The 12,360-nt window shown below is 32.5% G+C and overlaps 1 protein-coding gene across 2 annotated transcripts; it reads right to left on the reverse strand.

The window, feature by feature from the left end:
• Nucleotides 1-256: 256 nt before the first annotated feature.
• Nucleotides 257-3,207, reverse strand: LOC124844659 (putative serine/threonine-protein kinase CST). Of its 2 annotated transcripts, none has more exons than XM_047321636.2 (6): nt 2,764-3,207; nt 2,296-2,645; nt 1,890-2,025; nt 1,665-1,801; nt 1,235-1,349; nt 257-881 (listed from the first exon to the last, which is right to left on the reverse strand). In XM_047321636.2, the coding sequence occupies exons 1-6, from the start codon at nt 2,828-2,830 to the stop codon at nt 592-594; spliced, it is 1,095 nt and encodes a 364-aa protein (XP_047177592.2). In that variant the 5' UTR covers nt 2,831-3,207; the 3' UTR covers nt 257-591. The 2 variants fall into 2 exon arrangements, with proteins under 2 accessions (XP_047177592.2, XP_047177591.2); XM_047321635.2 differs by having other exon boundaries at nt 257-944; nt 2,764-3,197.
• Between the last annotated feature and the right edge of the window lie 9,153 nt (nt 3,208-12,360).

The raw sequence follows: 12,360 nt of genomic DNA on the forward strand, positions 1-12,360 counted from the left end.
CGAGCACTCTTTAAGAAACCGAGTATCAGCCTAAGACCGAACACTCTTTAAGCAATAGGGCGGTCATGAACTAAGGAGTCTCTAAAGAGACTGACTTAGTTATGACTGAGATCAGAACAAGGCCGAACGATCAACACTAACCATTTCAGCATTCTGCATAATTCTGCAGAACTTTTGTAGAATTATGAACAACACCCAACATGACCATTTCTAAACACTTTGGCTAACTTTAAATCCTCAAAACTTGAATCATATATCACTTCACACCTAATCATATATACTTAAACTTCAAAAACACCAAACTAAAGAGTTCCACGACAGATTTCACCTTAATTTACACAAAAATAAGAACCCAAGACCCAAAGTCAGGTTTCTCACTTTTCATACCCTACAGAAGAACTTAAAGGCTCTAACAAGTCTAACTAAACATGCTCAAACACAATTCATTACCTAATTTCGTTTTTAGCTTCAACTTCTCAATTCCACTCATTCACTTTCTTCAACCAAGCACAAACCGAACACAATTTCAGCAGAAACCAAACAGTTCACAGGTTTCAGTCATACATACAAGTCATTAACACAATCATTCAATCAAACATATAGAAAACGTAATTGAGTATGAGTTGGGTATCTTCCATGGACATCTTCAATAGCTTCCAATCCTTCAAGAACTTCTTTCATTGAAGGACGTTGAGTATGGTCAACCTTTAGGCATTTTCGAGCAAGTTGTGCTGCTTGTAATGCAGCTTTGGGTGAATATTGACCCTGTATCTTACCATCCATAATTGTTTTCAACTTTTTTTTGGAAGAGAGACAGGGCTTGGTCCATTCAACCAGGTCCTGCTGCCCTGATGGCCTTCTTCTGTCAAATGCTCTCATGCCTGTCAGTATTTCAAGAAGCACCACACCAAATCCATACACATCACTCTTCGTATACAACTTCCCTGTCAAATATTTATACAATCCAAACACATGTTCATTATTCCTTATTTTTAGTCAACCTTCCCAACTTCATCTTCCACAAAACATTCATTGCTTTACTGCTATAACATTAAGGTGTTTTGTTTTAAGGAAACTTTCTGTTTTCTTGTCTTTGACTTATTTTCACAAGACAATGTCTTTTTTCCCTGTTAAGTTTCTTTGAAATCAAGAAGTGACGTGTCATTTTACTTATGAATATGTGAAATAAAAACAAATAGTACTTCCTCAAACCAAATAAACCAGATATAGTTACCTGTTGCGAGATATTCTGGTGCAGCATTACCATAGATGCCCAGGGTATTTACAAGTGATTGTTCCCCAGGAAGCCCTTTAGCCAACCCAAAGTCTGCTATTTTTGCATTGTAATTCTGTACTATACAAAGCAATCGCTTATTAAAGTTATATGAGGAATTCAGCACTCAATTTAAAAATATCACCATGTGATATTATTCTTCAACTAGACACCGGCTCTATAGTATTGACAACCCTAAGAAAGAGACTATGAGAATGAAGATATTGCATTTTTCAGGTTGTATGTTAAAAGATGGAGTTAAACCTTTTCAAAATGAGTTTGCCCAGTAAAACCAATGATGGGGTCCAAATTAGTAAGTGCCCATTCATCCTGACTTGATACTGTATTTGCTTTGGATTCCAATACGACATACGAATAAAAACTAACTCACCCCGTCGAGCAGTACATTTGAGGTCTTGAAATCTCTGAATATGGCCTTATTTTCGTTGGCATGCAAGAAAGCTAATCCCCGAGCTGCACCGATAACTATTTTAAGCCGGGTGTTCCACGTAAGTGGTTCATGATTTCCTGCACAGAAACAAGACAAATAATATGAATTAAACTTAAAGTCAAGACTTGATTCCTTCAATCTGTTTTAATTGTCATCAGTTCATACTTTCGAAGAGATGACGCTCGAAGCTTCCCTTTGGCATGAACTCATACACAAGAAGAAACTGATCTTCGTCCCAACAGTACCCCAATAACCTGACCACGTTGGGGTGAGAAAGCCTTCCTAAAACGTTTATCTCAGACTGCATTTTCCAACCAATGCAAATGTTTATATAGCAACTCAAGTTGTTCGAGACGCATGATTAATGACACGGAAATTAAATGCAATATCACAAGTAAAATTACAACATGATAGAAAAGGACGTGTTCATCTAACTTTACCACATTGTAAAGAAAAGTTTGTACTCAATTGCTAAGATGCATAACATGATAGTGATTACTTTAATCTAAGGGCGGAAGTGTTTCAGTTCATTAAAAATTTAAAGTCAAAGTTTAAAAAATGTAAATGAAACCTGCCACTCTGAAAACCCTTGAGAACTTTCCGGGTTGAACATTTTGATGGCAACTTCAACTCCAAAGCATGGTTTGGCGGGGGTGAGGGTGTTCTCATCCAACCATCCCTTGTAAAGTCTGCCGAACCCACCAACCAATCTGTCGGATTTAAAATTCCCTGTGGCAGATTTTAGCTCCTCAAAACTGAACACCTTCAACTCAGGCCATTTCAGAATTTGGCCACCGGGAAAAGGAAGAGGAGAGCATTCGCTGTCTATGCCTTCTCTCACGGAAAACCTACTCTTTGTGACCGTGGTGGTTGTGGTGGTTCCGGAGAACTCGACGTTGCTGCCGTGAATGTCTGATGAACCTGAAAACAGAGGAACCGAACCCGTCATGGGAAAATTCGAATGGGAGGAAAAAAAGGAACGAATCATTTCCTGTTTTGGGATGAATTTAGAAAGGACACAGAAATTTTGATAACTTGCCTGGATAGTGAGGGCGGTTGAGTGAAGAGGAATGAAGTGATGGAACACCGGAGAAGCAGAGACCCATCTTATATGGCAATCAGAAACCTCTGGTTTTGGTTGTCACTTGATTAATCAGACTATGTCTTGGATTGCTGGCACTTTAAATTGAAGTTGTTCATCCCTACTGGTTTTAGATCAGACAATAATTTCTCATTCATAAAAATCAAGATTTGTCTGAGTATGAGTAAATAAACTTCGCACACCCGAAGACTTATGACATAGTCCTCAATATACCCCTTAAGCACATCCATGCCATCTGGTAAGCGCGTAAATCCTGACCCCACCAATCTCGAACCTCGTAGATAACTCAAATCATCCTCTAGTGGCGTCAATGTGAAGGTCGATGCTCGTATCCTAGATGATAAACTCCTTTGGAGCTTCATCTTTATTCTTTATACTCGTTGATATCCTTGCTTTACTACTGTGGCACTCATGGCAAATCCTTATTCAAGGTTCAATCAAAAAAACATGGCTAAAAAAGTTTAAGAAGAGTTAAGAATTTTCAAGGTAAAGCTAAATTCTTATTCATTTGCATCATCATGAAGTATTTCTAGACTATTATAAAATAGGTTAAGTAGTGTAGGATTTTCTTTTAAATAATAGTGTAGGATTTTTTAACATTAGTAAAGTTGTAGGACAACATTTATGCTTAGCTTAAGTTAATATTAGCAAAATTATAGTAATCAGAGAATGAAGTGATTTTGAGACTTGAATATTATTGGCTCATAATTGATGTTTAATATTTAGGTGTTTTTTTATGATTATAATTGTTATGCTTATTAATTAATGTTATTGTTGATTAAGTAAAATATATGATTGATATATTGTCATTTTAATGATTTGTGTGATAAATGTGATGTGTTGACTTGTTGATGGAAGGGTGGTTTAGGATTGAATGGGTGTGTGTTCAATTCTAGAATGAAAAAGAGTTAAGAGAAACTTTTGTTTTAATTGAATTTTAGGCCCAAAGATAAAAGTATATTTTTGTCTTTATTAATCGGTATAGAAATTAATATAAGGGGGTGTAAAAAGTAAAAGAATAAAATTAAAATCTAAAATTAAAATATTACGAGAATCTTTAAGAGATTTTTGGTGGTTAGTGGTATTTTAAAAAGTATATAAGATAAAATAAGAGAGGAAATCTTGATGGCTTTAAAAGATTAAGTGAGAGATTTTATTTCAACCAAAAAGATAAAGATATAAAGTGAAAAAAGATAAAAAAAAGAGAAGAGGAAAAAGGGGTTGCACATAGTTTTCCTAAAAACGAAATTGAGTGTTAAGGGAGAAAATAAATGTTTTCTAGGAGAAAAAGAGAAAGAGTTGTAGAAAACCTTAGTGCAAGGGAGGATTGGCCAAGGTATGGAGAAACTTATCATTGGTTATTTTCTTATTTGTTTTTATGATGAATAGGGTTTGCTTTTGATTATCTTGAAAGGTAATGTTGTTTTAATGCATGTGGATGTATGACAATATGTTTTGCATGGTGATAGGGTCATATCATGGTTGTGTTGGGTTTTTCCAATGGATATATGTATAATTTTGTTGGGTTATCCCATAATAGGATTTTATCCTAAGGGTATGATAATTGAGAGTTTTATCATGTGTGATTTGATGAAGTCCTTTAGCAATTCGTGTAATTGGATACCTCTGCAAGGATAGCCAGAGTTGAGAGCTAGTGTTTGTTCTTGTATGTTGTAATCATTGTTTGAATATCAATTTAGTCCTTTGTTATTTTGATTAAATTTACTCTTAATTTTTTTTAAAATTAAACAACTTCACTTATTAAAACCAAATTTAACTTTCATATGAATTTTATAAAGATATTTTTATTAAAACTGATAATTTTATTAAATACTTTTAACAATATTAACTTTATTTAAATTTATATTTTATATTAAACTTTATTTAAATTTCTGTGTTAAAATTTTACATTTGAATTTAAAATTTTTTATTATTAAACCAATTGTATTTGTATAAATATTATTGGTATATAGAGTTATACAAATATTTAAAATATAAATTTATAAATCTATATAAATTTATAAACAACTATTCGAAAAATAAATCAAATAAAAAATAATATTAAAATTTTGTGTAATAAAATATCAACACTATCAGACCTCATTAAAAACGCACCCAAAACCCCTCTGAACAGACATCAGGTGTCAAGCAACAAGGATCAGAAATCAGATAGTAGAATGCAGGTGTCAGCAGAGGAGCGGACGTTCGGTTTTAACAAAACAAAATTTTCTGAAAATCGCGTCACACTCTCTGCATGCATCTTCTTCTCCAAAATCTGATTTTTCTCAAATTCTCCTCCTTCTCTCCAAAAGCTCTCCCTTCTCTCTACCAAAACTCACCATTTCTCTTCTCCGATCTCCGTTCAGGCACCGTAGGAACACTCCCGGCGTCCCAAGCTTCATTTTGAACCGAACAATTTCGAGTTCTGAAACCGGTAAGTTTCCTTGTCTTTAGCCGATCGTTTCTGGTACATGCAAACCAAGTTCTGGTTGCATGCTGTCATCTGGACTGAGCCATTATTAATTTTATGTTGTTTGGTTTAGTTTGAAGAGTTGTTGAGCGTTGAGAGTAGAAAGATCTGTAGTCAGACGAACCAAAATCTGCCTTTAGGACGATCGTTCACACTAGAGGTAAGGGAAGCTTATCTAATTTAATTGTATGTTCTTTGCTCGTTCGATGATAATGAATGTATGTTTCTGAGTGGTTGAATGTATATAAAGTATGAATGTTGATATGATTGTTTATGTGAAATATGATTTATAAAGTATGAATATGAGTATTTACTGAGTTATGGATTGTATGAAGTATGCAAATAAATTTTTATATGAAGGTATAAAGTTATGAAATTAGGTCTTAAGAAATGAGTTGGAATGTCAATGATCATGGTATGAAATTTCCCCTAAGAAAGTGTACGTACGTTAACGAACAGTCCTTGACCGTTCGGTTTTCTAGTGAATTTGGTTAGTAGTGGATTCTTTCATTTGGGAAGAATCCTAGTTCAGGACGAGTGTCTGTACTTCGAAATATTGTGTTTGAGCGTTCGGCCAAACATAGTTCCTTCTTGATATCCTGTTATAAACTTAAGTATGTATATATATATATATATATATATATATATATATATATATGAAATTGTATATTTTAGTTATTCTTAAATACTACTCCAATAGTATCTTAGTATAATTATCAGGCCTCTTTTCTATAAGTTTAGTAGCACCTGGTCTTATACCAAGTGTTCGTCCTAAGCAAGTGTTTGGTCTTACACCAGGCACTCATTCTATCTCCTTAAGCTAAATTTTCTAATACAAGCGTTCGTTCAAGCCCTCTAGGGTTCGCTCACTATAGTGTTCAGTCTTTGACTGACATTCGGATTTCTTGATATTATACTTAATTAAACTAAGTATTCACAAGTGTTTGGTCCTTTCATGTGAATTATTTTGAGTATTAGTTTTGAATGCCTTGAAATATCCTTCTTCATTGGTTTCACTCTGAAGTCCTCGTTCTTGGTCTGGTCTTTTTGATGTTCAGATGGAGTTCTCAAGAGTCAGTTCATCTAATTGGCTCAGCGTTGTAATTGACGTTCGTTCCATTCGTTTCTTGGAATATATGATTGTGCTCGTTATCTTTCTCAACCCGATATCAACCCCTTGTTCTTAATCTATTCCAAAATTTGAGATCTCGCGATTTCACTCTACGTGTTTGGTCTCGTTCTGAGTTCGGGTTGAACGTTCGTTATTTAGAATTCGTATGGATCTTTGTGCGAGGTGGTTAATGAGATACTTATTAATGAAAGATGAAGAAAATGTGTTATGGAAATGTTGTGGATTATGGACGAGCGTTCCGGAGAGGAACGACTCATGTATGAATATTGAAATTTGTAAGGTATGACTGTGGGCATGCTAAGCTGGCTGTTCATCCTGATGTTCCGTAAGTACTCGTCTTCACGTAGAGGAGGGTAGGTCATGTGTGGGAACGGTAGGAGGTCCTAGTCCTTAGGGGTACTTTGGACAGATAGGATTAACCTTGGGTGGCAGCTGTTGAAGGCATCCCAGTTACTACACCACCTGGGTGCACGAACGCCTGTAGCTACACAGATTTCATACAGTCCGGACGGTCAGTCTAGTAATAGGCTTTGTATGATGCGTATGATGAAATTTATCTTGTGTGTTGGATTGCTTGAAATGTATGTTTATGCATGAATTAAATTATATAAGCTTACCCTGTATTTCCTGTCGTGTCTTGTTTTGTATGTTCGTCTTGTCGTTGCAATGATCATCCGTGTGGATGTGAGCAGAAGGGGGCGAGCTGTTTTTAGATGTGCTGGAAGAAGAAAATTTGGTCGAGGTTGAAGTTAAGACCGAACAGTAGAACGTTCGGTCTGTAGTTTAAGTTTTTGTAGTGAGGTGGTCGTTCGATCACCTTTCCATTCTGTTATGTATGACCGATTGATGTATATTGTTTTGTAAACCATTCGGTTAGTTTTGTACTGCTGTATAGTTTAAGTTTGTAACTCTGTCTGTAAGGTCGTTCGGCCATAACCGTACGCTCTTCTAAATTTAAGACTGATCTGAATTATTATTAAATGTAATTATTCTATCATATAGTTTATACTGTATTTTTGGGATGTTACAAACACAAATACATTTAAAATTTTAAAACAAAATTAAAAAAAAATCAATGTAAAATATAAATTTAAATAAATTTAATCTTTAGTATTAAAAATATTTAACTAAAACATAATTTTTAAAAAGAACATTTTATAATATTTATATAAAAATTAAATTTGATTTTCAAGAAAAATAAAATTATTCAACTTTAAAAAGAATTAAAATTAAATTAAATTAAAATAACAAATATATGAGCCAAATTGAAATTCAAACAATAACTTAACACTGACTTGACAAGTCAATAAAATAATTTTTAAAACTAAATAAACAATTAAAACATAATAAAAATAAAAATAAATAAATAAATTATAAATTAATAAAATTATAAACAAACATATGACACGGAAAAAGATCTAATTGTTATATATTTAAAAAAAATAAAAACTCAATTGATATAATCAAAATAGAAAAACCTATTTCAAATTTTCAAACAAATACGAAATAACTAACTATTTTAACCTGATTAAATATAATGTTCGGTGTTGTTTTTGTCTTAAATCACATAAGAAAATTGTGTGCAAAATATAATAGGATATACTTCATCGGAAAATACTTCGTACTCTTCTGTGTAAACGTTAAAGTTGTGTGTCTCCTGTACAAATTTAAGGGTCTCTTTGTTTTTGCGGAAACTATCCAATTTGTGAAGACGAATTAAGAATGAAAGTGGTATTCATTTTGATTGATTTGTGAGAAAATAACAGCGAAGAAATGAGAGATTGCTTTATTCTTCAATCATAATATGAGAGGTGTAATTTGAATAAATTCTCGTATCTACCATTCCTTGCCAATTCATATTCAAGTGTTAAACCTAGTGTTTCTCATCTTTAATAATAATAATAAGTATAATAATAATAATAAATATAATAATAATATTAAATATAATAATAATATTAAATATAATAATAATAGTAATAATAATAATATATTATTATTATTAAAATAAAAATAATAATATTAATAATAAAAAAATATATTAATTATTATTATTATTATTTCAATTTACTAAATTATTGTTTTTTTTACATTTTAAAAATTAATTTTTTTCTCTTATAAATATTTTTAGAATTAAATATAAAATTAACAATTATCATTTTATATTACTTTAATAACTAGGGGCATTTTGATAATCTTTAATTTCTATCAATTAAACAATTTTTTTTATCTATCACATCAATTAAATCCTACACTAATTCTCACAAACTTTACTTCCAAATCCACTCTCAATTACCTCCAAATTCATTCAAATAAACAACAAAAAATTTACCCTCAAATTTATCCACTCACTCTCCCCCAAATCATCTCCTCCAAGTGAACACAGCCTAAGTTATGTTAAGATATGTCAAATATTTTATTCACAGATATTAGACAATTAAATATTGTGTTAGTTATAATTTAGATATTATTATAATTTGTGCATATTTGTGCACCTGTCACTCCTTTAATAGATGAAGAATTGTGTGTGTGTGTGTATATATATATATATATATATATATATATATATATATATATATATATATATGGTACTCTACCCTTTGAAATAATACGTCAAAATTATTCTTTAAACCTTTTAATATGATATCCTCTACAATACAGGAATCAGTGTTTTTTTTTCATTGAATATTTCTGATGTTTCTTCTGATAAAAATCAACCGGAGAAACATGATTCTGGAACTTCCATGGCTTCCAAGAGTTATATTTCTACTACTGTCGGATTTATGACCAAGTCAGGTATATCTAACTCTGCCCTTAATCTTTTTGTTGTTACTAAGGGTAGTGATTGAATAATTGATTCAGGTGCTACTGATCATATGACTTATGATCCTCATATATTTACTAATTTTTCCTCTAATTGTTCTAAAATTGTTATTATTAATGTCAATGGGGTCTCATCTCCTATTGAAGGTATATGTATTATATCTCTCTCACCCTCTTTATCGATTCCTGATGTTTTATTTGTTCCTATATTAAACTGTAATCTAATCTTCGTCAGCAAGTTAACCAAATCACATTCTTGTGTTGCCTTATTTTATCTAATCCATTGTCTTTTTCAGAACATTCATTCCAAGGAGGAGATTGTTAATGGTAAGAGAGAGTGAAAGATTGTATTATCTTGAAAATGTCTCACAACAAACCCATAAAAGAGGGTTGGCTTGTATGATCACATACAAGATAAAAACAAAAAGAAAATTCGGTTATGACATAGACAATTGGGACATCCCTCTTTTGGTTATTTAAAAAAATTATTTCCATCAATATTTCATAAATGCAATATTTCTGATTTTTTTTGTGAAACGTGTGTTATGCCAAAATATCATCGTGTTGTATTTCCTTTAAGCAATAACAAAACTGATTTTCCTTTTTCATTAATTCACACGTATGTTTGGGGCCCTGCCCCACAATCTACACATAATGAAAATAAATGGTTTATTAGTTTTGTTGATAATTGTACTCGGGTAACCTGGGTATGTTTGCTTAAACATTAAAGTGATGTGTGTGATGTGGTTCGTTCTTTCTATCATCTGATCGTTACACAATTTAACACATCTATTAAGGTTATTCGATCAAACAATGGAGGGGAATATTTTAAGAATGAATTAATAGAGTTCATGAATTAATAGAGTTCATGAACTCTAAAGGCATCTTGCATCAAACTGCATGTTCTTATTCACCACAACAAAATGGAGTGGCTGAGAGGAAAAATAGACATATATTAGAGGTGACAAGATCACTTTTGATAGATGGTAATGTCCCATCTCATTTATGGGATGAGGTTGTGAGCTGTGCTAATTAGTAGAACCCTTTCTAGTGTGCTTAACTTTCGAAGGTCTTTCGATGTGTTGTCTGATCATTATATCCTTCCTCCCATAGTTTATTTACCACGTCATATTTTTGGATGTGTTATATATGTTCACTTACACCCACATCAACGTACAAAGCTTGAAGAACGAGTGATCAAATGTATTTTTATTGGATATGGATAAACTCAAAAAGGTTATCGTTCTTACCATCCACCACAAAAAAATGTATATTTCTATGGATGTGATATTTAATGAGCATGAAATATTTTTATGTTAATTCTCCACTTCAAGGAGGCAATGAAAGTGAAGTGCATAATCATGATGTTAGTATGTTTGATATCTTAGATATAAAATTATATTGTGAAGATAAATTATCGTGTGAGGATCATTTTGTAGGAAGTGAGCCAATCCTAAATGTGGGCACTTCTTTTCTGGATAATACAGTGTATTCTGATCATAATCAATTGGCTCAATCTTCTCCACAGGTTCAGCTTGACTCTTTAAAGGTACCTTCTGATCCTATCTCTAATAATGCTAATTTAGATGAAATTGATTCTTCTCTGCGTGAGACCACTAGCACACCAAACACTGAGTCTATTATTGTTCACTATATTCTTCCACCTCGTTCTAACCGTGGTCAACCTCTAGCTAAATATGAACCAGACCTCCAAGCCAAAGTTAAATATCTCATTAGTAAATATATGTCATCTTACAAGTTATCTCAGTCATATGCATCATTTGTATCCCAATTATCTTCAATTTCTATTCCTAGTAATATACAGGAAGCTTTGGCAGATCCTAGATGTACCAAAGTAATGGTTGAGGAGATGACAACTTTAGAAAATAACAACACTTGGGATATTGTGTTCTTACCAAGAGGGAAGAAAACTGTGGGCTACAAATGGGTCTTTACAATTAAGCATAAAGCTGATGGAATTATTGAGATGTATAAAGTACGACTTGTGGCTAAAGGTTACACTCAGTCTTATGGTGTAGATTACCAAGAGACGTTCACACCGGTAGCCAAGCTCAACATTGTGAGAATACTTATGTCGCTAGTTGCAAACCAAGATTGGCCTCTTCTACAATTTGATGTGAAAAATGTTTTCCTACATGCAGATATTTCAGAAGAAATTTATATGGATTCTCCACCAGGCATGACAAATTCAATTGGAATGAAGGTTTGTAAATTAAAGAAGACTCTATATGGATTAAAACAATCCCAAGGAACATGGTCTGGAAGGTTTACCAAGTCTATGAAGGTTTTTGTCTATAGAGCAAGTAACTCTGATCACACCTTATTTTAGAGGAAAAGGAAAAATTACAACTTTGATTATATATGTAGATGACTTACAGGAAATGACCAAGATGAGATTTTTAGCTTACAACAATACCTTGCATTTGCATTTAAGATGAAACAACTTGGAAACCTCAAATATTTTTTGGGTATTGAAGTAGCTAGATCAAAACATGATATTTTTCTATGTCAAAGAAAATCACTATTGACTTAGTAACGGAAACTGGACTGTTTGGGAGTAAACCAGTTGATATACCAATTGAACAAAATCATAAACTCTTTCAATGCTCAAATTCAACAAGCATAGACAGATCTAGTGCTGAAACAGAATTCATAGGCATGACACTAGGTGTATGTGAACTTTTGTGGATTAAAAATGTGCGATCAGATTTGGGCTTTAAACCAAATGAAGCTATGATTTTGTACTGTGACAATACTTCGGCTATAGCAATTGCTCACAATCCTGTACAACATGATAGAACAAAACATGTGGAAATTGATAGACATTTCATCAAAGAGAAGCATGAAACTGAAATAATTTCATTTTCTTTTATAAGATCAGAGTTACAGTTGGCTGTGTTCTCACCAAAGGAGTGTCAAGAAAATTGTTTAATGAGTCTCTATTCAAGTTGGGAATGTGTGATATTCATGCACCAACTTGAGTGGAGTGTTAAGTTATGTCAAATGTTTTATTAACGGATATTAGATAATCAAATATTATGTTAGTTATAATTTAAATATTATTATACTTTGTACAAATTTATGCACCTGC

This window comes from Vigna umbellata, chromosome 1, assembly GCF_029865625.1.
Source record: "Vigna umbellata cultivar VRB3 chromosome 1, Vumbellata_1.0, whole genome shotgun sequence".
In the NCBI taxonomy this organism is placed as follows: Eukaryota; Viridiplantae; Streptophyta; class Magnoliopsida; order Fabales; family Fabaceae; genus Vigna; species Vigna umbellata.